Here is a 25,924-nt window from a genome sequence, read left to right on the forward strand (position 1 = left end):
AGATGGGGGTACCCGTTCTGAACTCGGGATGTGCGAGGTCGACACAGTTGAATTTTACGTTTTAATATTGGGTTATCGCGGAATTTCTCTTTTTTTTATTACTAGTTCTGCTCGTTAATTAATTAGGCAACACTCTGTAAATTGAAATTTTATTTTAGAAATCGCAATTTAACAGAAAACAACTACCAGTCTCACTGAGTAACTCCATACTTTGCTAAATAACACTTTTTAATAACCTTCAAATTTCCAGGTAAAGCACCAAATGGTTCAGGAACTCAGCCAAAATGTTCCAGGGTTGGGGGAGAAAAAATAAAAACCAGAAACATAACTAAAGATTTACCAGCTAGCGTTCCATCCGCCACTGTAAAATCAAACATTCAATTAAAATCAGTAAAAAACTTGGAAAGTGAGACAAAAAGTTGCAACTCTGGTAGTGATGATGCGCCATTGTTAGCGAAACAAAAAAATGATCAATCAACTACTGTCACATCACATTGCCACGTTAATCATGTTTGTAAGGAGGAAAAATCTCGGATAAAAATGACAATAGGGGATTCCCCACTACTTAAAAATTCATCAAGCTCCTCCCCACTCCCAAAAATGCAAATTAACCAATTATCATCGAGCCCTGGTCAGAGATACACAGATGATGACTTGGCTGTTTTGGACTCACCTGGATATGATGACTCGGCATTCATGGATGAAGATTCGTCGCCTTCTTCTGGGCAGGATTCCTCTGGTGGGGGATTGCGTATTGATACAGACATATTGCACAATAATTCAGATATATTGCGCAATAGAACTAGCATATTGCGTAATAGAGATGGAAAGAAAAAGATGCGACATTCGATATCTGCAATATGGAGAAAAAGCTTCGGGAACTCTTCGTCCCTTGGTACGAACGCATCTGCACAGTCATCCGTACTAATTGCTCTCACTTATCATCATGAGTTTCTTATTACTTTCATTTCTCTAATAATTTCTCGCACACCCCGACCAAAACTTTTCTCTAGTCTTCACTTTTGCATGAATCAAGCAATCATGATATTTTGCAGGTTAAAAGTTTCAAATTCCATTTCCATAACTTCAGCCAAGGTGTAATGGATCATCAACGTTTGAGATTCAGTGAATTCAATGCCAATTATATTTGCTGTTTTAAATTTTTGAAAATTTAAAATGTTTTAAAACTTCATATTCCCAAGCAATTGCTCACATTGTATGAATCAAAATTTAAGGTCAGTTGTGCAAATCCAGGACGACGGTTTGAACCACATATTGCTGGGGCAATGAATCAGGTGTGCCAACTATTGCCTTAACTGTGTTGCCGGCTATAAAGATTTCAAGTTCAAATCTCATGCCTCACCCATTTAGTTGAATGACAAAACTCAAATGGCAATTACTCAATTCACACAATGACTTTGCCGGGTTTTTATTCACTATGTAATACAAAAATAAAACTGGCACAATAGAAAAGTGAAATCATAAGCAGGTCAAATAAAGAAGGTCTTCATAAATATCTGCATTCCGGCGGCGTCAGAAATGGTACTATTGTTAGCTCAAAATTAGGTTATGGTCTTTTCCAATATATTAGCTTCTGACATATCAGTGGCAATTTGCACAAACCCTCGTTCGGATTGTGGAACACTTCTCAATAATAAATAATAAACTCAAGTCAGTTTGGTACAACATGCATGATGAATTGAATGGCCAGTGACTCTGATACAGAGTGTCTTGAAATAATCCTTCAGTTAATACTTTTACCCAGTACAAAAAATTTGTCCGCTACTAATGATCATCCTTTCTTCTTGGTTTATCAAAATAAAAATTTCATGATGAATTCTCACGCACGCTCTGTGGAAGTTTCATGATTTTGAATTTCTCTGGAGAAATTCTACCTCATTTGGATATCAATGGATCTTTGCATGATGCGAAAACACCACACAGAAAGAAAATAAGAATAACATAACATCTTTCCACTATACTTGTGATATACGAAATAGCAAGTTATATAACAGTCTACCGTAACTTCTCCAGACAAACCAGGTATAACTTTATCAAACAGGGAATATTCATTGAAAGCTTTTGTTATTTTCATCACGCCAATACTATCAGGCATTCGTGTGGCAACAGCCTCATATGGGTCTGAAGCAAACCAAGACTTGAGGCCCACTCTTAATCAGAAATGCCATTTGATTTGTCATCCTCACTGCATGTACAGAATCCCCAAACATTATTTCTGCATGATGCGGCATATCCTGGACAAGGATCGTTCCGAAACATGCATGGTCCTCATTTACAATGCCTGACATGAACAAATAATGTAAAACATAATTTTGTTTTTGGCATATATTGCAGTCTTAATAACATGTTTATTTTTATTTCTGCAATACCAAAAGTTAAATGAAAATTAGTTCAAGAATAAACGGACCTCCAGAAGTATGCGCACCAAGATGGCGCACAACCTGAACAGAGTATGTGTGTACCGGTTAGGATTCAGGTTGTGCGACATCTTGGTGCGCATACTTCTGGATCACCGAATAAACTCTATTGAACACAGCTAATATTGATTTGTTTTGACCGGCCAGGATGATTCTAAAATCTATTCTGAATTTGGGGGTTTGAAATACAAATCTAATAACAATAGATATCATGTTGCTAAGATGTTTAAGTATACCTCTATAAAATCACTCGGGTGCATTTTGGTAAGTGTTGGAAATACGCTTGCCATCGTACTTTTGATAACCTTTCGCAGGTTCAAAACTCGCGCAGGCTAACTATGCTCGAGAAAAATGCTCGACTCCACGCCATTGTAGGTCAGTTACGGCTTCCTCCACTATCAAGTTAATGCATCTGAAATAAATAACTTATACCGTCTTGTTGGCCTTTCCGTACTCCAGAAGTATGTGCATCAAGATGGCGAACATCGGAACGTCACATGTGTACCAGGTTAGGGTTAGGCCATAATTTCAGGTGGAAATACTACGGGAGTCACTTGCCTAGTCACTGACCTCGTATTAGAACTGAATAGGTAGAATTAAAATAAAATGATGGCATAATCCTAACCTGGTACACATGCGATGTTTCGGTGTCCACCATCTTGGTGCACCACTTTTAGAGCGCCGGCCTTTCTTCACCAGGATGAATATGAATACACAATGCTATTCTTCTTTTCGTCAGGAATTGTCCACGAGAACATGAGATCGGACGGTGAGAGTGATCAGGCATCGGAACCGTCATCTGATGAAGTGCAAAGTCCTGTGAAAGTGCGACTAAGGTCACAACCAACAATGTTACAACGAAGATTCAGCCAGGTGAGATCTTTTCATTGCTATGTGGGGGGAGAGGAAAGCATAGAAGACTGTGTGGATTCACGTTGAATATAGAAGTATAGGTTTAGTACTATTTGAGAGTAAAGAAAAGTCTATAAGACATGATTTATTTTGAGTGGTTTGTGGGAGATGAACACACCGGTCAGTGACTGGCCACTCTGTGGCAGTGTTATGGAGGCTCGATTCATTGAATATACTTGAATTGAACCCAAGTCACCATATATCAAGAACACAAAGTGAACAGAGTCAATGAAATGAATCCGACTTAGTCAACAGCCTGTCACACAGTGATTGACACGCCTTAACAGACTTTCCGTCCCACGCCCCAGGCGTTGCAACTAGGGATGGGCAATATAGAATACCGAATCCGGAGGATTCGAATCCCAAAGTATTCGAATCCAACGGGATTCGGTAACAGGATTCGGTTTTCACCTCTCCGGCGCCAAGCGTCAATTTTTGTATTTCGTGTTTCTAATTTATCAGACGAGCGTTTTTTCTCGCGTGGAAATCTCACTAGCGTTTTTTCTCGCGTGGAAATCTCTCTCGTTTAATATAACTTGCGTCTGCTCGTAAAATCGGTAAACATCAAACACTGTTATCTCAATCGGCATATTCAGGACAAGAAGTCGGCGAAGTATACCTCACGGCGAAGACTCGTATTGCACCATTTTTGCGTTTTATTGATTTGCTAATAGCCAACGTATAATATTAATAAATATTTGTGCCGACTTACTAGCAATATTCCGATAATCTGATTGCAACAATCTTTAATTGTTTACAGATGTACCTTCACTACCTTGCTTCATTTTACATTAAATGATATCTCGCGACTTGCGAGTTTTCCCAAAAAATGATGCATGTAAACCAAAAGCCAGGCGTTAAATGTTATAACATTGCTTTCGAATAATTTAGAACAAATATTATTTACGAATTGTATTACACCATTTTCCGAAATACAAAAGTCATATCGCAATACGCGAAAATCTGTCACATTTAAATTTCACTCTCAAAACAATACATTTTTTTCGGTCCGTTCCTATCGTTTAAGATAGATGCACGTTTGATCTGATAAATTTTAAAAAAAGTTGCCGCATCTGGCTAAGATAGTGACGTATTGAGTTTAATTAGGGCCAAGTCTGTGTAGATAATGATATGTAACGATAATCATAGAAAATGAATTCGTCTTTAAAAGTTGTTACCTAATAACTAAGTACGAAATAACTAAGTACACCATTTTCCGAAATGCAAAATTATTTCGCAATACGCGAAAATCTGTCACATTTGAATTTCACTTTCAAAAGATTACATATTTTTCCGCCGTTCCTACCGTTCAAGATAGACGCACGTTTGATCGAGTGTCTGTAGTATTTTAATCGCCGATAAACTTAAAAAAAAGTTGCCGCATCTGGCGAAGATAGTGACGTATTGAGTTTAAATAAGGCCAAGTCTGCGTAGATAATGCTATGTAATGATAATCACAGAAAAGGAATTAGTCTTTAGATGTTATTACCTAATAATTAACTACGAAATCGCGTTTACGGGACCTTTGTTTTGCAAGTCTTGCTCGCACAGAAATAAAAAGTTGATTTTGATTGATAGTGGTTAAATTTAATATTTTACAACGGCCGCATAGATTGCAGTGGCCACACGCTGGTCCTACACCTGATTATTCTCAGCGGGTTTTAGTATACTCGGCAGACTAACATTGAAAATTATATAATGCCGTTTCATATTTTTGTATTTAACCGCTTACTGTTAAAGTGTATAAAGCGTGTCCTAATTTAGCATTTCAGTATTTAGGGATTATTGGAACATTTGAAGGCAAAAAATATTGTAATTTTCCTAAATTTTATTGTCCTGGAAAATGCTTGTTTAGTATCAAATGAAATCCAAGGTTCAGGACATTTCCAAATAAATTATACATTTATAGTAATACATTTACAATTTTTACAATCTAAATCCAGCATTGTGGGAATTCCCACTATTTGAATAAGTATGAAAATAGAATAGGATTCGGTATTCTGGATTCGATTTAACTATTCTAGAATATTCTAGAATAGTAAATTATTCTACATTGCCCATCCCTAGTTGCAACACACACAGGCTTTTTAACCACTAGGTGTCATGAGATAGAAATTTGAGATATGCTTTTTTACGCCCTCATTTTTGACTACTCTTTTAAGGCGACTGTAAAACAATCATAGATCTTCTAGACAGAAAAGTTTGTTTCTTCAGCCCTGGTTCATAGTCTGTGAAGATATTACTGCCTCTAGATGGAGCCAGTGAGACACAAGATAGTTTTAGGTGAACATCTGGTAAAAATCAAATATCAAAGTTTCAGAGAGTACAAGATATTTTGTATTAAACTGCAATTTACTTTCTCCTTGTTTTCTTCTTACTTTGGTTTCGTGTGTGGGCTGTAGCTCTGAGGGGGGGACGGTAGTGATGAGTAAGAATGCTTATACTTGCTATTTCATGGTCATGATTAGATAACTTTACATAGACATGCTGGGCAATGAATAAACATTATTGTTATTGTTTTTTCTACCCAGTTGTGGGTACTCCCGTAGTATGTGTACCAGGTTAGGGTTAGGCCATAATTTTATTCCGATTTTCCTTCCTAGTTCTATTATGACTGTCTGTGTCGGCCAAGTGAATAGGCTATACTCCTGCCCGAAGGTTTCAGTTTCTTCATACTAAAACTAAAAAAATAAAAATGAAGTAGACAACAAAATTAGTTACCTCCATATTTGTACACACACTTGTTTGTGCATGTACCTAAAGCATCTACTATTAACTTTATTTATACTATGGCATCTTTCGCTGTGGGTTATCACACCATTCAAGGTATGTTTGGTATCCATATGGTGTCGCTCTCTGCCTAGTTAAAACACAGAACCAGTAACTTTAGAAACATATGTAAAAAAGGAGGAGGATGTTTTTAAAGATACAGTAACATCAGGCAGAACAGGAGTAAGAAATTATCACAACCTTCATAAATGTTTTTTTCAGCAAAATCGAGCTATATCTGTGTTTGATATACAGTTTATAGGCCTTGAGCCAAGGTGAACCACAGGCCAGAAATGTAATTGCAACCCCATCCATTTCATTGAGCATTTTTCAGCTAAAACTTCGAAATTTTGTTTTAGTTTGGTTGTGAACTTGTGACAGCATCGGGTGGGCCAGATTGAATAACTCGGCGGGCCATAATTTGCCCATGTCAGGCCTGGAGTCTATATACCAGACGTGCGCAAAGCGTTCATCTTATTAAACTCTGAATTTTCTGAAGTAGAATTTGTACTGTGAGTTCAATCATATGTTGATTGAGTTGACTCACTTGACAAACTCTTAACCTGTTGTGTCATATTTGCTGTAGTAAAGGTTTTCACGTCACATTCTATTTATGAACCTCCCAAAATAATTAACGACTTAAATGAACTGAATTAGCTAGAATTGACGTCATAATTTATCTAAAATTATTTTCATGAAATAAAATTTATAAAATTATCATTGTATAGCAGGGTGTTTTCATAATAAAAGCCTTTTTCAAATTTGCCATTTATTAAGAAGAAAGTAGGTTGCCAGTTTTTCAATTTTCTTCTGTCTGCTTTTTTGCAATTTGATTTTTTTCATCATTAGATAAATTTAGGGTGTAGATATTGTTCACTGATTGTGCAAATTGTTTATCAAAAAGTTAGATGAAATCCTTATTCTTGCTGTCTGGAACAGTTATTAGTAGGACAAGGTTTTTGGACCAGGGGTCAAATATTTTGCACAAGGCGAAAAAATGGTGTGAAGAGTGCGACGCCAAATTGTGTGAGTGAGAAAAGTAAGGTTGTTCAATATTCAAGGGATTCTTTGCTTATGACATAAGCAAATTTGATAGACAGCATCTGTACAGATTGATGGTCCATAAATATTTATAACAATAAAGCCAAACAAATAATATGAGAAATTATATGCAGAGTGGTTTCTTCTTCAAACTGTCAACAGTTAAAAAATTGAAGAGACTTTTGAAGTGATATTACTTTCATAAGTTTTCACTTTTCCCGTTCTCACATGAAATATTTCTAGTTGTTGATTTTACCACAAATTTTGCCATGCAAATTTTTTGTCAGTATATCAGTACAACATATGCAATACAATAAAGATAGTACAACAAAATATTTTTTCCATTTTCATTTTCATGATTTTGCAAATATTAATTTTATGCGCTGACAAAAATAAAAAGCTAAAAACGATAAATACTTGTTACAATTGACCCACAAAATCTTGTTTTAATCTTATTTACTGCCGAAAGGAATATTATTTACGGATAAGGGATTTGGTAAAACTGATTTGTAATAAGTGTGCCGCGACTTTTTAAACTTGTTGTTAGTGTTCCGCGAGCTGAAAAAGTTTGGGAACCCCTGCGCTAGGGTATCACGTCTTCTGGAAACGACCAATATTCTGAGAATGCATTTTATAAAAAGAAACTTAGACAAAACGTCTTGAGTTATTTTAGTTTTCCTTTCGTTTATTTTGTCATGTATTGATCTGTCCCATCACACTTTGGAGAATTGTTAAATTAACAAACTTTGATTGATTAGATTAGTAATGTGATGGGAATAATGTTTAATCAACTTCCACTCTTATTAACTTGTGCTATTGATTGGGTTTCTTGGGAAGAATTCTTTAGCAAGAGTGGAAAAAGTTGGTGAATTTTAGGATGACAGGACAAATGTTGGAAATATGAAAAACAGTTCATTCAAAAATATTTGCGCTAATGATTTGGTTTCTGCGGGAGTAAAATGCTTGTCTGAAGAAGTCTGACGTTAGATATACGTTAAATATTCTTATCTAAATATTTATCAGAGATTGACATCCGGCAATCTAATTTGAGATATCGCTGTCTAAGCTGATACGCTTGTTAATTAAACCCTGTGGGCATGATGGCCTAAAGCACTGGTTCTCAAACTTCTTGAAGCCTGCATTTCCTAACAGCTAGTAAGACAGAAAATATGTTTTATTCAAAAAACATGTTATATGTGTACATGATAAAGAAATGTAAACAATAAAAAATGTAAATATCCAAAATAAAGCGGGTAAGATCAAATCTAATGATTATTTTTATTTCCAATTAGCTTCACGTCCCCCTCAGAAAATTGTCCACGCCCCACCGTTTAAGAATCACTGCCCTGGAGGTTTGAGCATTTGTCGTTACTGTGTTGGCATCTAAGTTCGAAGATCTCCACCCCCTGCCCACAACCTTGGAATGGGAAGCCCTAAATAATAAAACGAAAAAATTACAATTCTTGTGAAAAAACAGTCGCTTCCTATGTATTAGTGGCATTTGAATGTTAGCGCTTCATATCGAAAAGTTCAATGATAGGTTTGATAAAGCATTTGGATTATATTATATTTCTCAATTTGGGAAGTTCCTATGAATGGAAAAGTGTTTTTGCACAGAAATTTACTGTTTTGCTTTTAAATTTTCACATATCATGAGCTATTTGAAGCAATTCATCGTTGTAAACTGCCTGAGTTTGGTCAGATCAAGCGTTACTAATTAAAAATTGTGGAAGTGTGATGCCAGACTTTAATTGAACAAGTCAAGGCAAAATCAGGTTTTTTTGATCTATGGTGTTAGGATGGAATAAGTTTTTGTTGTTACTGAAATATTATAATTGCAAGTAAGACAAATAGAGAAAGGCAATAAGCTTAGCCTCATTTTTGTTATCTCCTTCTAACTGGCTCTGAGCCAAATCTGATAATATTTGGAAAATATTCAATTGACGTAAACGACAGTTGATAAAATAATAACATTGATTTTCAATTGTGATATCATAAATGGAAAACCGTTATCTTTAGAAAAGAAAAAATGACTTTGTATTTTATTAATAATCTGATACATTTGTGTTAGTGTGCAGCAAGAATGTTGAATTAAATAGAACACTCAGTGCTGCTGAGGCAAAGGATAGAAAGTTATTCTTGTGATACTCTTGCTGGTAGTTTGAGAACTTTATTAACCCAATAGGGAAAAACATGAAAAAAAGCCATTTGAGAGAATGAATAAAATTTGTAGTATGGTTTTTCAAATTTTGATTGAAATACTTAGTGAATATTGCTTATTGCTTCAATTCAAGATTGAATATGACTTACTCATTTTTTCAGTTAAAGTTTATTCAATTCACTCTTGAAATATACGATTCCCTAGCCGCAAAGAAAACGAAGGTATAGTTCAGTTTTTACAATGTGTAGCTGACTTTAACTTTTACATCTGATTAGTTCATGCTTGGTCAGGCTGTGCATGTTATGGATGATTGATAGTTATGATAGTAGCAGACGAACTCACTCATGCATGCAATTTGTGTCATCATAATATCTCTTTAATTGAATGATTGACCACAAAGTAACAGACCGAAGAATTTCGTCTGAGAATATTTATGAAAATTGACGAGGGTTTTTATAGTTCATCAAAGATTGGAGGACTTATTCAAGAATTTTTGAGAAGTTATTCTTCAAAATTTCCAAATAAAAAAAATAGTGGGATATTCAGATTTAGTTATATAAGAATAATTTAGAATATTTCACTGCAAATGTAGGATTTTGAAACAAGACGAAAAATGTTGGAATATTATTGAAATGTAGTTATATCCATTTCATTGAAAAAGTTTCTGTGCTGTTGATAGCCGATGTATAAACAAGCTAGGTTTTATTTAACTTATGCTAACTGGAAAACATAAATTAATTAATTAAATCCAATATTTATGAATACGCAATGAATAGCAGTATCAACAGATGGGTGTCGTTGCTTGATAACAATTATTGCTTCTCGCACATCCTTTCACCCCAAAATTCCTGAAGTACCATTTTACTTCTTCTTGTATTGTTTATTCATGATAAAGTGTATTTTAGTATGAAGAATTAACCACTAATTATTAATGGTAAGGTGGGCCAGGCTTAGTGAGTGGATGCCTGACTGTTATTAGGAACCAAACAGTCTACTCTATCAGTGTTTGAGTGTCTGCACAGATAACCTTAATCAGAGCAATGAATATAAATCACTATATAACTAAAAAGAATGTGTTCTTATCAATTAAATTTATCTAAAATCTGACCAAAGATAATGTCATCCAGGAAACATGTCTATCTCAGCTTGTCTGAACTTGAACTCTGTCTAAACTTGACTTGACTTGTCTGAGTTGATTGAACCTAATGTTTATGAATACGTAATGATTTGTGATGGTTTGACCATAAAGTCTTGAAAATTTTTAAAATTGCAAACGGAATTTATCAAAACCATTATGTTGTTTTTGCCCTCACAGATGCATTAATAAAGTAAAAATATTTGAACAATTACTGGTTAAAGAACTTGGTTATGATATATCGATAACTGACTTCAAACAAAATTGTAAAGGGCCTTTATGGACACCCGGTATATTTAATATCATCCCAGAATATATTCTAATCCTGCATCAGAAAACTCATTGAATATATATCGACTGTTGGACATGTCTAAATCAGAATAATATTTCAAATAAATTTTTAAATTATTCGGTTTTGCCTTTCAGTAGACGCAGTTTTTTTGTGAACAATGGAGGTTATCACAGGATAAATCCTAAAATACCACGCACCCTATGACTGTGGAAATGATCAAATATTACAATGTCATTGTCGCGCTAATTATAGAAAGGCAGTTATTAAACCTATTATATTGTAATAATAGCTATTATGATGTATCAATTATCTTCTTAAATTACAGAAAGCCTGTCATCCAAATATTTTTGAATATTTTGTAGTTTAGATTTAGGTATTTATATTGAGGAAATATTTAGGATTACTTTATTTATCGTGAGGGATTGGGAAGCCGATAAGATGACTTAATTATGTGGTCAACCACCCCCTCTCGTCTGGTTACCAGTTCATATTGGAGCTCCCGAAGTATGTCATACTTCCCGAAGTATGTGTACCGCACAACCTGAACATAGTATGTGTACCAAGATGTGTGCCATCTTGGTACACATACTTCAGGAGCGCCGTTCATGTTGGGTATGAAATTAGTTAGCCAGTAATTTGTTTCGGATGCATGTAGCCTACTTGCTAGTGAAGGAATCTGTAATTTCCATAAGCGGCATTATATTTATAATCTCATTTCTGGGAAACATTTTATTAATTTTATCAAGAACTAAATAGTAGTGACTGATACGTATTGATCTGCTATTTCAAGAAGAATTGGAATAGTTTAAGCTCATCATTTCCTATCTACAGTAATTTATTCCACACTTGGTGTACTATTGTCAGAATTGACTGCGATTTTTAAATTTCGGTTTGATTAATAATTGGGGTGGGTGGGGGTGCATATGTCAGGGTATAAATGAGAGTAAAATTTGTGAACCCCCCCCCCCCCCCCCCCGATCCCCAATTGTTAAAAACAAATATAATTTGAAATACCAGTTAATCCAATCTTAGAGGACCAATTATCACACCATAATCCCTTGTCACAAGAAGCATTATGATTAGACAGACAGATTCATAATCATGTTTCATTATCTACTCTTCTTATTAGATTCAAAAATATATTTATTTAATCAGGTATGTGGATGACATAATGCATGAACCATTATAGGCATTTCCAGTAATGGAATTATTTGGAAAAGGGGTGCATTTGCTGACAGGTTAATGAGAGGGTGAAATCTGAAAACCCCTTATCAGCAAATGTCGAAAACAGATGTAATTTTAATATTTAAACAGCCATTAAACCAATCATGGAGGACCAATTATCACATCATAATCCCTTGTCACAAGCAACATTATGATTAGACAGACAGATTCATATTTGAATGGCCATGAGATACCAGCAAAACTTATCAATATATCATGCTTGATCTTTCACTAATTAAAATCATTTCAATTGTTTTATAAATTGTTCCAAATTTCATAACGAAGGCTCAAGTGTTCTTCAGTATAATCAGCCTATTATTCTATAAATAGCAAACTTTAGGTGACCAGTATTGTAGGTGATAGATCTATGATCAGCCCACGAAAGAAGTTATCTGTTTTAGGGTGATTTTACGGTGCTCCAGAAGTGTGTGTACCAATATGGAGGTAACTAATTTTGTTCACATACTCTACATCAAGTTGTGTAAAGGAACTGAAACCTATGGGCAGGGGGTATATTTACTTGGCTAACACAGACAGTTCCGAACTCGTAATAGAACTAAAATGAGGAAAATCAGAATAAAATTATGGCCCAACCCTATACACATACCACGGGAGTACCGATTTTATTTTATATTAGGGGTTTTATTATTAATATTAGTTACTTATTTTGGAAACATTATGAACTATTCATTCAAACTATATTAAAGCATGACATTTTTATGAGAGATTGAGATGTTAAATGGAGAAAGATGTAGTTGATTAGAACTGAAAAGCAAATGTTAAAATTTTGGAGAAAAAATCATTCAAAAAAATTACCAAAAAGCTGATTCCTAAGCTGGTATCTAATCAAAGAAGCTATATTCAAGAAAGAATTACAATGAAAAGTTTGAAAATCAGAAATATATGGTTCCTACATTTACCAAAAACAGTTTTTAAAGTCCTTTTGGAAGCCCTCTGATTAGCATACATTTTACATATCTTTGTTTGTGTAAGGGATGCCAGGCTTCCTTTACTAATGGGAATAAGTTCTTAAATAATATTCCTGGGAATTCAAATATATTCTGATTGCAATCATGTTTCACAAAGAGAATGCAATGTAAATAAGTTTGTTGAGATGAACATTGGTTTGATTGATACTGTGAGACTCAGATTGCTCAAAAAATTGCGAATTCAAAATATCTCTCAAAGTAAAACACTCAAAATCTGCAATAATTTTTTAAGTCAATGAATTTTCAAGTTAATTTTCATTGACAGTTGTTCATGAATAACTCATGAGACCATCGTGTGGCAAGGGAGCTAATTAGTCTGTGACCTTCCGATGTATTAGTCGTATCTCACTCCAAATCAGAATATAATCATTCAGGCTATTCACAGGTCAATGGATAGACCGCTTGTGATTTCAGATTGTAGTAAGAGGGATGGTGATTTTATAGGAGAAAAATGTTGATAAGACGTCCCTCGCGACTTCTGTCACATGGATAACATATATAGAGATTCCTTTTTTATTAAATTTGGTCGCTTGATAGAAAAAGTTGGAACTTTTGTCTTAAAACGCCCATCTTTGAATAAGCACATCACTGACCTCAGAAAGTTCCGAATGACAGACTGTTGCTACAACCAGTTGGTTAATTATTATCAAATTAAAGTGTCAGACGAAGTGTTTGCTCAGTAATTGTTAATTCATTTCATGCATTGAGGATTGAAAGTTCATACAATAGACAGCAGTGGATTCCTGACCTAATTTTTTAATGAATAAATTTTGAAAGTCAAGAATAGACTCAAATACCAAGCGGCATGTAGGGCTTTCATGGACGCAAAATTAAATTACTAATACTGTAGCATTTAATTCACCAGAAAGTGAGAAACCTGTGATGGTTTGCCATTCTGAGATTGTTGTCCGCCATCACCTGCGTGGCTTTACTCAATTAAGCACAGCAAAGTAGACACTGCCTAGCTGGTATTTGAGATAGGTCTCGCTCATTGTATACAATTAATATTAAGCAAGGTTTTAGTATTAAATACAAGATAAACAATAAAATTCACTAGATCAATAAACTATGTTGGACAAACAACAGAATTTAGCGCTGGAATATCCATTCCCTTCAGATTATTCTGATTTATTAGTAAAATTATCTACTATGATATGTAACTACATTTGAAGGTACTCATGTAGTGTGTGTAACAGGTTAGGTTTAGGCCATTCATTCGGTATTTTTGCATAAAAGAGTCAACATTATAGAGATTCCTTTTTTATTAAATTTGGTCGCTTGATAAAAAAAGTTTAGAACTTTTGTCTTAAAACGCCCATCTTTGAATAAGCACATCACTGACCTCAGAAAGTTCCGAATGACAGACTGTTGCTACAACCAGTTGGTTAATTATTATCAAATTAAAGTGTCAGACGAAGTGTTTGCTCAGTAATTTCCAATCAATTTCATACGTTGAAGATTGAATATTCCTACAAGAGGCAGCAGTGTCAGGGTTAGGAAATAATTTTGTTCCAATTTTCCTAATTTTAGTTCTATTAAGAGTTCGGGGCCTAGCCAAGTGACTTCTGTAGTATTTCTACTCAAAATTATGGCCTAACCCTATTCTGGTACACATACTATGTTCCGGAGTCCGCCATCTTGGTTCACATACTACACGAGTACCAAATCATCTACTATATGTAACTACATTTAAATAAGTGATCCCCGCCATAAACTCGGCTTAACCTCAAAATCAGTTCAACTCCAGGGCCGATATCTTTAATTCAATTACATCTACAGCATTTCGACTTTGATAAGAACATTTTTAAAAATACAATTGTGATCCAATAAACGATTGGATAAATTGAATTATGACAACAGAATCAATATAAATAGTGTACTGCGCTACATTATCTGTTCTGAAATTGAATTTTAATCGAAGAAATTAACTTCAAGTAGAGAAGAGGAGATGGGGGGACAAGTAATGAACAAAATAAGAGATCATCCTAAAATAATTTTTAGTCGACATATTTTAAAATTTTTTGCTCTGAGAAGGCTCAGCACAATGGCCACTGTCAAATGAGGAGCTAGAATTGCCTGGTTCATTTCGTGCAACCTTTAACAAAAAAATTGGTGAAATCACATGCCACACCCTTATCTAACATAGGCTTTTTAGTAGTTTCTGGCACAAAAATTTTGTTTATATGATATGGGGGAAACGCTTGAAAGTACGAATGGGAGCACTTTTATATACCATTGTGGCACCTTGGAACACTTAAATGGTATATGGGAACACTTTTATGTGGCAAATGGGAACACTTGTATATGAAATTGTTTTTTTGATATCATGGACTCCCTCAACTATAATATTCACACATCAATGACCACTCGTCTAGGGCCTTATTCAGGGTGAGGTTGCGATCATAAAGACCTGGCCTCAGCAAATCAATATGAAGCTCTTAAGATTTCTATATTTAGAAGAGCCATTGTTCTGTCATTATTGATTTTTGTGGTGAGGTCGTGTTTCTTTTGTGTTACATAATAATAGGCTTTGTCGCTTTCATAATATAGCTGGTTATAAGGAGGAATAGAGGATGACAAGCATTATGCTGTCATTATAGATCTGTTTGCAGCAGAAGACTTCAGGATTAGTTTATGGTAGGGCCGTACATGGGCTGGGTCTCCCCGGGATATCGAGGGATTCCAGCATGACATGGCAGGTTGTGATTTTGTTTACAGCTTTTATTGAAAATAGAAATATTTCTGAGGTTATTAAACGTTCTGCGCGGGCAAGGCAATAAGCACCTCTGAGTAAGGAAGTACTTTAATGTTGCGCATTGCCTATCCAATTCATTACACTCTAGGTGAGGGGAATGGAACTCTAGATGTAAAACCTGCGATGTCAACACAGTAAAGTCTAATGCTTTAATATCTAGTTCGGCAGTGCCTTTTTTGTTTTGTATACTCCCTTTGATATTGTGCATTATGCAAGATAGGATAGGATTTACATATTTATCCCGGGAGAGAGGAAAGCCGATAGGACGACTTAATCATATGGTGAACCACTGCCTCTCGTCCAGTTACCAGTCCAGGTTGGGTTTGGGATTAGTTGGCCAGGTATTTGTTTTTGGAAGCATGGACTAAATGGTGGAGGAAGCCGTAACCGACCAGCGGTTACGTGAACCACCCTACGGCGGCGAGGAGTCCAGCAATCCTCTCGCACATGATCATCCCCGCATGGGATTCGAACCTGCGATCCCACAAAGGGTAACCAGAGATGCGGTGGCGAGCGTATTCCTAACGCTTAGCACGATGCGTCACACTGCCGAGCCAATTTCTGAATTCCCTAGTTAGAACTGTTATGTAGATTTGTTGTTGACTTCACATGTTCAAATTCCAAGCCCATCACTTCAACCAGATGTACTTCCAAAAATACTGGTTACTTACTTGGTAACTTGTATAGCGATTTGTTTGCAGCAAATGAATGAAAACATTTGCAAAGAAATTGTGTAAATTCCAAATCGCTAATATATCAAAGTTCAGTTTAGTTATACAAAGAGAGCCCATTAATGTGGTCCAGATCAAAGTCTTATTAGGGTTCACGCGAGGTATAAAACAGTCTTGTGCAGGAATGATCATTGCAGAAGGGTCCATGCCATCTTGTTTCCCAGCCAGGGAAGAATCTTGTCGTTCTTAGGGCGGGATTTATTGTGCTCTGTAGTTTTGTTGTATTAATAAAACTTGAATTATACAAAAGCAGAATTGCAAGTTGAGCACTAGCTAGGAATTCATTGAAGATTCAATAAATAAAGTATTTTTTGTACAGTGGGAGCTTCAGAGCCCAAAGAGCTTCAGCAAAGGGAAGGGAGGAGTGTAACAAAAAGTTGGAAGTCACTGGTCTATGCAGTTCAGTTATGTTTGTCATGCAATGACACTTTGTTCTGAGTTGGACTTAGTAGGGTTTTGTGTCCAACACTGGTCTGAGTCTGGGTTTAGTTTAGGTCCAGGTCAATGTCTGAACTACACATTCAGCAAGTTCTGTATGATAGGTTCAATGTTTTGTGTTTTTTTGTATAGCCTGGCAAATATTTTCACAAAATCGACACTTTTTATTTATATTTAAGTCCTGATTACCGGTAGGTCCAGGTCAATGTCTGGACTACACATTCAACAAGTTCAGTGTTGTGTTGTTTTGTAGAACCAGGCAAATATTTTCATAAAATCATCACTTTTTATTTATCCTAATGTCTTATTTGGGATTATCATTCATTTGAAAAATAGTATTTGAAAGATTATTTTCAAAAACTCTTAGTCCTGAATTTCATCTGATTAAGCCAAATTTCTTCAACATCCCATTCTCAGATTTTTGTTTTATTTTTGGCTGAGACATCGCTAGTGGAAAAGTACTCAAGTAGCTAAAATCTATAAAGAAATTGTTATGATAAGTATTATGAGTATGTCGTGTCGATGGAACAGAACATGGAATTTCTCTATTTTATACAGGTTACAAGAAATGAACCCAAGGTCTATTTGCTTTGCTACCCTGATTTTGTGTTAGCGCTAATCCATGTACGCGACATGTTTTTCAGCTCGTAGGTTATATTTAGATTTAATACTTTAATGACATGTTAACAAGGACTTCCGTGCGAGTTGATTATACGGTTGTTCGACTCTACGATGGTTTGAACAACGTGGTGCGACAAATTCAGTCAAATGAAGTCTGAGTTAAGTTTCAGTAAGCAATAGGTTGAGGTTGATACATAACCGAATAATCTAAATCAGTGGTCTCAAACGGTTGGACGTGTCCCACAATGGGGGCGTAGACAATTTTTTGAGGGGATGTGTAGCTAATAAAAATTAAATATTGTTAGATTTGATCTTGCCTGCCTTATTTTGGATATGTACGTTCCTTACACATATTTTCAATGTGTTTTTTCACCTCACTTCCTGATATTTGTAACTTTTGTTAGCTAGTTATTTTTGAGGTGGGCACAAGTCTTGACAAATTCTGCGACAAGGGGTGCGGCTTAAACAGTTCGAGAACCACTGATCTAAATTCTGAATACATTCCAAAAAATATTCTTGAATAGATAGTAGTAATCAACAGAAAACACATTATAGAAGTCCGATGTGTATTCAAAGAGTTTGAATCTGGATATACAGAGAAGTTGAGATGAACATTGAATATTTTAAAGTTTTAAGAAATGAAATAAAGGTCTTTTTTGCCCAATAGAATGTGAAATGGTGGAATTCTGTATGATACTAAATACCTGTGTATTTGAATATACAGGATAATTTCCCTTTACAATTCCAATTTTGTTATGAAGTCAGTTCTCAATATATCTCAACCAGGTTTATTGTTTTTTTAATCAGTAATTGTTTAAGTATTTTTACTTTATTAATACATCTGTGAGGGCCAAAACAATATATGGTATCGATAAATTCCCTTTGCAATTTTAAAAATTTAAAACTTGATGGACACCCTTTATTTAAACAAGATGGTGTTGTGGAACCCTGGTTGAAAACCACCGCCCCGCCAAGCAACCTCTGTTACTTACTTTCAGCAGTTTAGCTAGAATTTTCATGTTATCATTGAAAAACCCAGCTTTGGTAAGTGTCAGAATAAGTGCTGGCGGAACCCCGATTCACCTCCATATATATATCCCATGGCCATCAAATATTCTAGCGCCTTTTGCTTCATTTTGGTTTTCTCTATCGTGAAGGGGTCGATTTAATTATGTTTTGTTTTCTGCGGTTTCATGGTCTGTCTAGAAAGTGTTTGGTATTTATCTATGATTATTCATGACTCAAAGATAGGCTGCACTATTGAAGTCAGGTCCATACTCTGGTCAGTCGGAGTGATGTTTGCAAAATTTGAATTCCTATAAAGCTGTTTTGAACCTAGTTTTAGTTTTGAATGCCACATTCATGTCATTTAAAATTTTATATTTGTGCTCTTTTTTTGCCGAATAAATTCCAATGCCAAACAAAATTTTTGTATAGAGATTTTAGTGTCGGATCAGTTATCAACTTATATGTCTTACAGATTTAGCAATAATATTATTCTAAACAAAAGATTTTGTATTAAATTTGACCACATTTTTTTGCATATTCATTGTTCGAAATCTGTTTCAAAAATAGTTTAAGCTTTGAATGTGAGTCATATCCATTTCATATTTGAGCTTATTATCGACTTGCAGATTTGGCAAAAATATTATTTTAAAAAATATGAAATTTTGTTCTAAATATTCTTACATATTCATTGTTTTAATCATATTTTTCTAATGAGGTAATTATTCAATACTTTTACTTTGAATGCTGTTCAATTTATTTTGAATACAAACAACAAAATATATTCATTTTCTTGTCTAAACTCATTGAATATGCATCAACTTCTATTTGTGTCTTGTTAATCATTATTCATTTTAGAATAACCAATATATATTATTCCAAATCATATATAGAATAACAGGGTATATGTTTAAATTTGAACTTTAATGTGTTATTTTCTTTGGTTGACCCAGTGTAGGATATATCCTTAAAAATAGCAGATTATTTGGTTTAATAATAAACGTCTCAATTTTTTTCAGTGATCTTATCCTATCATGTGTGAAGCATAACTTGGGCATTAGTGTATTATCAGTTCAACATGACACAATGTATTTGTAATCTAATCTTATCAAATATAGATTGAGATCAGTGTGTTATCAGTTGAACCCGCCCAACAGACAGAAAATATTTCTGCCTAGAATATCTCAAATTGTGTAAATATACCCATTTTCTTAAAGCAACAATTTTCTCACAAACCATAATCAAACATTGCCTCAGGCATATTAATTACTAGTCTGTTTATCTGAGAAATGTTCCGACGACATTTCTAAAAGTTTTGTTCAAAAGCAAAGTTCAGGCAGTTGCGCTTCAGTTATAGTTTAGACAGAATTCATTCTGAGCATCATTGGTTTTTATGTGGGACATGCAGGCAGTGTTAACAGTCCATATCGGGCAAATGTTGGAAAATTACAAAGGAAAGCTGATTTCCTAATTAAGATTGAAGCAATATTCATCAAAGTATTTCTATAAAAAGTAAGATGCCAAAAATTATATCCTCACTTTTTATTGAAATACTTTGGTGAATATTGCTCCATACTATACAAGTTTAAAAAGCACCTATTTCGTGTAATTTTTATGAATTTTCAACATCTGTCCCTTTGACTTGAAAGCCTTGTTAGATAGTAAATTGCAAATTAGGATTCATAATTTTAATTGCATTCAGTAATTGATCCTCATAAATAAGAGTCTGAATCTGAAATAGGCTTTGTTCAATTTTTGATAACTTGAATGAAATTGGAGGTGATGATCTTAAATCAATCCTTTTGCATCCATTCATTATTAGTCCATATTCTTGGGAATAATTTAGAATATTTGAATTAAAATTTTTAATAAATTAGCCATTAACACATGGAGAATTGCCAAGCAGCTTATTACCGTATATTGAATTACTATTAGGAGCGGAATCTTTTGGGTCCAGCATTGTCTGACCAATTTATTATATTTTTGGTGAGACTGTTGCATGGGGATTCAATCCAAAATGTCTTCTGTCTACATGCTAATGCAGTGGTTCTCAAGCGGTGGCCAATTTTAATTAGCGGAAAGCTGATTAATAATAATTTTGGATATTTAGATTTCTTTATTGTTTAGAGATTGTGATTCCATCCATGTATTTTAAACATGTTTTAAGAATAAAACATACTTTTGCCTTACTATCTGTTATTTGTATCTATTTGTTAGCTGGTGATTTTTGAGGTGGGGCAAGAGACTTGAAAAATTTCAAAAAGGGAGCACCGCTTATGAAGTTGGAGAACCACTGCTCAAATGCTTTGACTGCTGGGCCATCGACGTCCCATTCTATCCATTGAGGTGAAATGTTTTGTCATACACGATCTCCTCACAATGTTTTACCAGATTTTGAAGTATCGGATTTCATATCTGAACATTCCAGGGCTTTGTGTTTTGTAAGATTTCTTTAATGCTTTACAAGGCATATGTTGTTGCTAAAAGGGCCGGCCTTGCCTATTCAGCCGAAGTAAGCCAGCCCTGCTCTGACACTAAGTTTGAATCATCAAATTTAACCATTAAAAATTGTAATCATGTTAGCGTGTCGTACTTATTCAGTAAACTAAAGACCAGTGAAGGCACTTGATCATGATTTTGTTTTTGGTTAAAAAGTAATAAAATGTAAAATAAATGAAAATGCCTAATTTTCGGTGGTTTCAAATGAATAATTTTTGAAGAATTATGAGAGCCACAGGAAGAATAGTTGAGATGCCGCAGATGGCTCTAAGATCTGAGGTTTAGAATCACTGCTTCAGATAATAATGACGAACCTAATTAACCTAAGGTATTTGAATATATTCAGACAATATTCATGTAATAATACAGACTCTCGGAAACCCATAGACCAGGGGTCGGCAACCTAAGGAGCAATATGATCCGGCCCGCGATGCGTCACTGAATTATAGTAACAAATTATAGCTGTTTTGTCGATTATATTCTTTACGCAAAAGAATTTATGTGTAGACTAAATTATATTATAACGGAACAAGAATATAATTCACAATTACTCTTTCAATGAGCCTATAATTTAATTATAATTTAGACAAATGACAACAAAATGCAGAAAAGTTGATGCTAAATGCAAATGGTTCAATGGCGCAAAAATATTCAAATGGTCAGTCTTCGCGCGCTGCCTAAAATTTAACTTCTGATCTGTGTGATAAAATGTGATTCATCGGTCATCCATTTGATTTTCAACATTCTTAAAATATGTGTGGCCTGCCAATGACTTGCAACCAGGGATAGCCATTTCCGAATACTAAACTATTCCGAATACATTCTAAAATAATGTTTTCGAATCTGGAATTCTCGAATTTCTACAAATGGCCATATGAAATGATAGCCAAAGAGTTGTCTGACGCTTTCTATCATTGGTACCATGATATTACGATAATAGTCAAGTCTATTGACAAAAATACTACTTGTATTCAGATAATTGTGTATATTTTCTGAGAGTAATAAAATTTCTTGGCAATACAGGCAACTGAAACAAGCAACAACAATAGAAAATCCATTATACCTTTAAAAATTCTGATATTTAAGCATAGAGTATTCTACTACCTACCAGTATATTTGTATATTAATTTATGTGAACCATATTGTTATTATGTGTAACATATTGTTGTGTTTGAAATTAGAAAAAAAATTAGTAGAGGATAGATGACCACCACTGCCAGCCGCGCAGCCAGGATTTTCGAAATCGGAAATTCCCATTGACGCCTGTAACACCCACCGCGATTCCGCGCTCGTTAAAAGAGCCGTCTTTTCAGCGTATAATGATCATTCTGTTACGTAAAATATTCAATCCATGACAACTACGAGATTCCAAAATATCTTTATATAATAATTTAATGTGTCCAACGTAACTCGCGGTTTCTTCTTCTTACGTCAAAAAAAGAACATTACTATTCGGTCCACGGCGATCTGTGACCTAAACGTACGAGATAAACTGCCTGATGTATTTAATTTTAGTATGTATTTTTGCAATCTTGCCAACTCGTTATCGTCGTTAGAAAAATCTCAAATAATTATATAAAATCCTGTTCAGTGTAGAGTATAATTCATTTCATACAATGAATATACAAGTTTAGCAGTAAATTAAAAATACATATTCATCGCCGCGATTATGCCACCTGTTAAAAGAGTCGACTTCTACAACAAATAATATAACAACGAATATATATTTTTCTGTTGTGCAAAGTGATGAATTCGTGACCGATACGGGCATATTTAAAATGTCTTTCTTCATTAATTTAATTGTCTTCAATTCAACCTGCGGTTGCGTCGACAAAATAAAATCCTCACCACTCTTATATACCATTGCAATCCGCGGTCATAAAAATAAAAACGTGTGGTAAACTGCCCGAAATAAAATCCATAAATCCTCTAACATCTTAGAGGGAAATTTATTTCATCAAGATAAAATTGATTGAATATACTTTTAAAATATTCGACGGCAATTTGAAGTAATGAATAATCAGGCAAATCCCGCCCTCAGTTCGTGACGATATGTTTCTAAACGCCAACCAAACATAATGTGTGCCAGAGGCACACGAAATTCTGCGATTTTCACTGCCTAGAAGAGCGTTTTTTAAATTTTCGCGAGACTCAATAAAACCTATATTGTTTACAGGTTTTATTTTCAGTATTTTAAATTGCCGCTTTTCAATCAAAAAGTTGCGTTGTCTTTAGAAACTCGCCGCCGATGACGGTATTTATCAGATTCACAATTCCGTGCACGTGCAAAAATAAAATAATTGTCATCCTTATCGTGGAACAAATTTGTGAAAAATTTTCGTTTTAGAGAAAATAACACAAACCGTAAAGGCAATTACGGCCTAAATATCAGCTTACGCTGACGAGTGATGAAAACAATCACGCGCAAGTTTCTATCGAGAATGTTTTCATTCAACGGAAACTTCTTGATAGCGGCATCGAAAATGTGTGACGTCACACAAATATCCGATATTCTTATGAACGCTAATTCCGATATTCGAATACTTTATTCGAATTGGCCATCCCTGCTTGCAACCTTTAATTTTGGCCCGCGAGCGACAGAAGGTTGCCCACCCCTGCCATAGACTGTATTGGGGGAACCCCAGACTGCCTCAAAACTGGTTAAAAAATACTGATTTAGTTTGCATGTCATTTAATGTTTGTCTGTAGCATAGTTTAGAGTGAAGATCTGGAATGCATCATTGTCAAGAATAGCTATTCAGTTAGCAGTCTAAACGTATCAGTGGCTGATTGCCAGAGTAAAAGTATGAATGCCATGAATGAGAACAATAGTCAGAGCCTTGTTCAGAGCTAAAGTGTTCATAAACAACTTTTCCCCATGGGAACCTAGTAAACCATTGGTATGCTTGTTGCCTTGGGAATAATTCTAATTAGGTTATTGTGGTTCGGTAGGTTTCTCAATACTGGTTATTCTATGAATAGATGCCGGCTTGAGAGCATTTAGATCAGAGGTGGGCAAACTAAAGTCCGTGGGCCATAGCTGCCCAGAACGAAATTTTATGCAGCTGCGAAAGCCATTAAATAAAAAAATTAAAGCAATTTTGTCGCTTCATTACTATGGTTGCTTATTAAAACAAACTTGCATGTGTAGACTTCAATATTTCAACAATGAATAAGATTGCATCATAATTTTATTTTTTGTATAAGTTAACTTCTAAGTCAAAATTTTTATTTTTTGTAATAGTCAACTTCTAAATTAGTAGATGATTGAGTAAGCTTTCTGAGTTTTGCACACTGACTTGAAGTTTCACAAGCATTTTTATTCGCGATACCCTTGGCTTTGGAATTGCATTCCAATATATTTTAAAAAAAAATTTAAAAAGCAACATGCATTGTTTACGGAGCAATCAACTATTTGTGGTAGCACTAGCGAGCGGTATTACGGTCTACAATCGTGCCAAAGTCTTTTACTCCAAATATGATGAATAGGCAAATCAATTTGAATACTGTATCACTGTGCACTGCACTGTATTAGCCGTTATCTACGTTATTGTAATTTGCTTTTCAATTCTTACATTGCCTCATCTATGACCTTCAGTGAACCTGGTTAGAAGGTCACAGGATATGACATCATGTTTGTTTATTCATTGTATTCAAGGTGATTTGAAGGACAGGAAGCTTCAGACGATTGTGAGTCTCAGGTTATAATAATGGTTTATTATATAGATGAGTTTATGAATATCAGTGTTTCCCAAGCAGGGGAGAAGGGGGGGCAGATTTTGTTTTTGATGAGGAAATAAGATATATTACTTTGTATTCTGTGTTTTACTAATATTGTTTAGTTATTTGGTATTATTGTGACACATATTTATGCATGCATAATGAGCTATCTACCTATGCAAAAACCAGAGTGCAAGTTGCAAGTATCACTCACAATTTGTTGTAACCTGAGATCTTGGGATATCAACATTTGCTATTTGAAATGGATTTCTTGTTTCGGCTGAATATGCATAAATGGCAAAATTTTGAACAAAAGCAATAGATTCCAGTTAGGTCAGAAACCTGCATCTCCGAACCGGAAAAATATTCTCGTTTTATGAGAATTTTCGCTCTGTATTTGCTGTAGCATCGCTAGTATTCTTTAGTTCTTTATTACTATAATAAATATTCAACATGTACATTATAAACTACCTAATGAATGCATTGTCACATTATTATAGCAATCACCATTCTATATATAGAAGAGAGAGATGATTAAGGTCTGCAGGGAATTAATTACAATGCTGATTTCAGTGTGTTAGGAATCATTTGGTTTGGTGGTGTATGTAGAAGAGGCAAGAATAATAAAATAGGACATTTCAGACTATTTTGAGGAGAGGAAAGATACCCTCGTAGTGTGTGTACTAGGTTAGGGTTAGGCCATAATTTTATTCTGATTTTTCTTATTTTAGTTCTATTGTGAGTTCGGGGACTGTCTGTGTTAGCCAAGTGAATATACCCCTGCCCATAGGTTTCAGTTCCTTTACACAATTTTATGTAAAGTGGGCGAACAAAATTAGTTACCTCCAGATTGGTGCACACACTTCTGGTGTACCAGAAAAATCATCAGTAATGTTTTGCAAAACAAATTTATTGACACAATTTCTGCACTGAACGTCCAAATTATTTCTCAAAAACACACTTCTGGAGCGTCGAGAGAAAAGATAATTAGTCTGCAAAGGGTGGTTGTTATGTTTCCAGGGCATTAGTCACGATGCTGAGGTTAGCTCAGTACAAGCACAACTGTAAGAGGCGTACAATATAGATAAACAATAATAGCTAAATCAGTAGTTCTGATATATTTCTCCTTTTCCTATTTTGGATCCCTATATTCTTCTCCCGCTATGCATAAAAACTTGCTGGATAGTTAATACT

At 34.8% G+C, this 25,924-nt stretch overlaps 2 protein-coding genes across 3 annotated transcripts in view; one reads left to right on the forward strand and one right to left on the reverse strand.

Annotated features, from left to right (window-relative positions):
• LOC120339460 (dual adapter for phosphotyrosine and 3-phosphotyrosine and 3-phosphoinositide-like) overlaps positions 1-25,924 on the reverse strand; it is an 88,133-nt gene that overhangs the window by 39,657 nt on the left and 22,552 nt on the right. The gene's annotated exons all lie outside the window — the stretch shown is intronic.
• Positions 1-25,924, forward strand: part of LOC120339696 (cyclin-dependent kinase 17-like) — a 40,011-nt gene that overhangs the window by 1,582 nt on the left and 12,505 nt on the right. The window contains exons 2-3 of one of the 2 annotated variants that reach the window (XM_039407880.2): positions 251-895; positions 3,178-3,311. In XM_039407880.2, the coding sequence (XP_039263814.2) occupies positions 541-895; positions 3,178-3,311 (489 nt within the window). In that variant the 5' untranslated portion in view covers positions 251-540. The remainder of the gene's footprint in view (positions 1-250; positions 896-3,177; positions 3,312-25,924) is intronic. The other variant, XM_039407878.2, reaches the window with a different exon arrangement.

The sequence above is a fragment of the Styela clava genome, chromosome 9 (genome assembly GCF_964204865.1).
Source record: "Styela clava chromosome 9, kaStyClav1.hap1.2, whole genome shotgun sequence".
In the NCBI taxonomy this organism is placed as follows: domain Eukaryota; kingdom Metazoa; phylum Chordata; class Ascidiacea; order Stolidobranchia; family Styelidae; genus Styela; species Styela clava.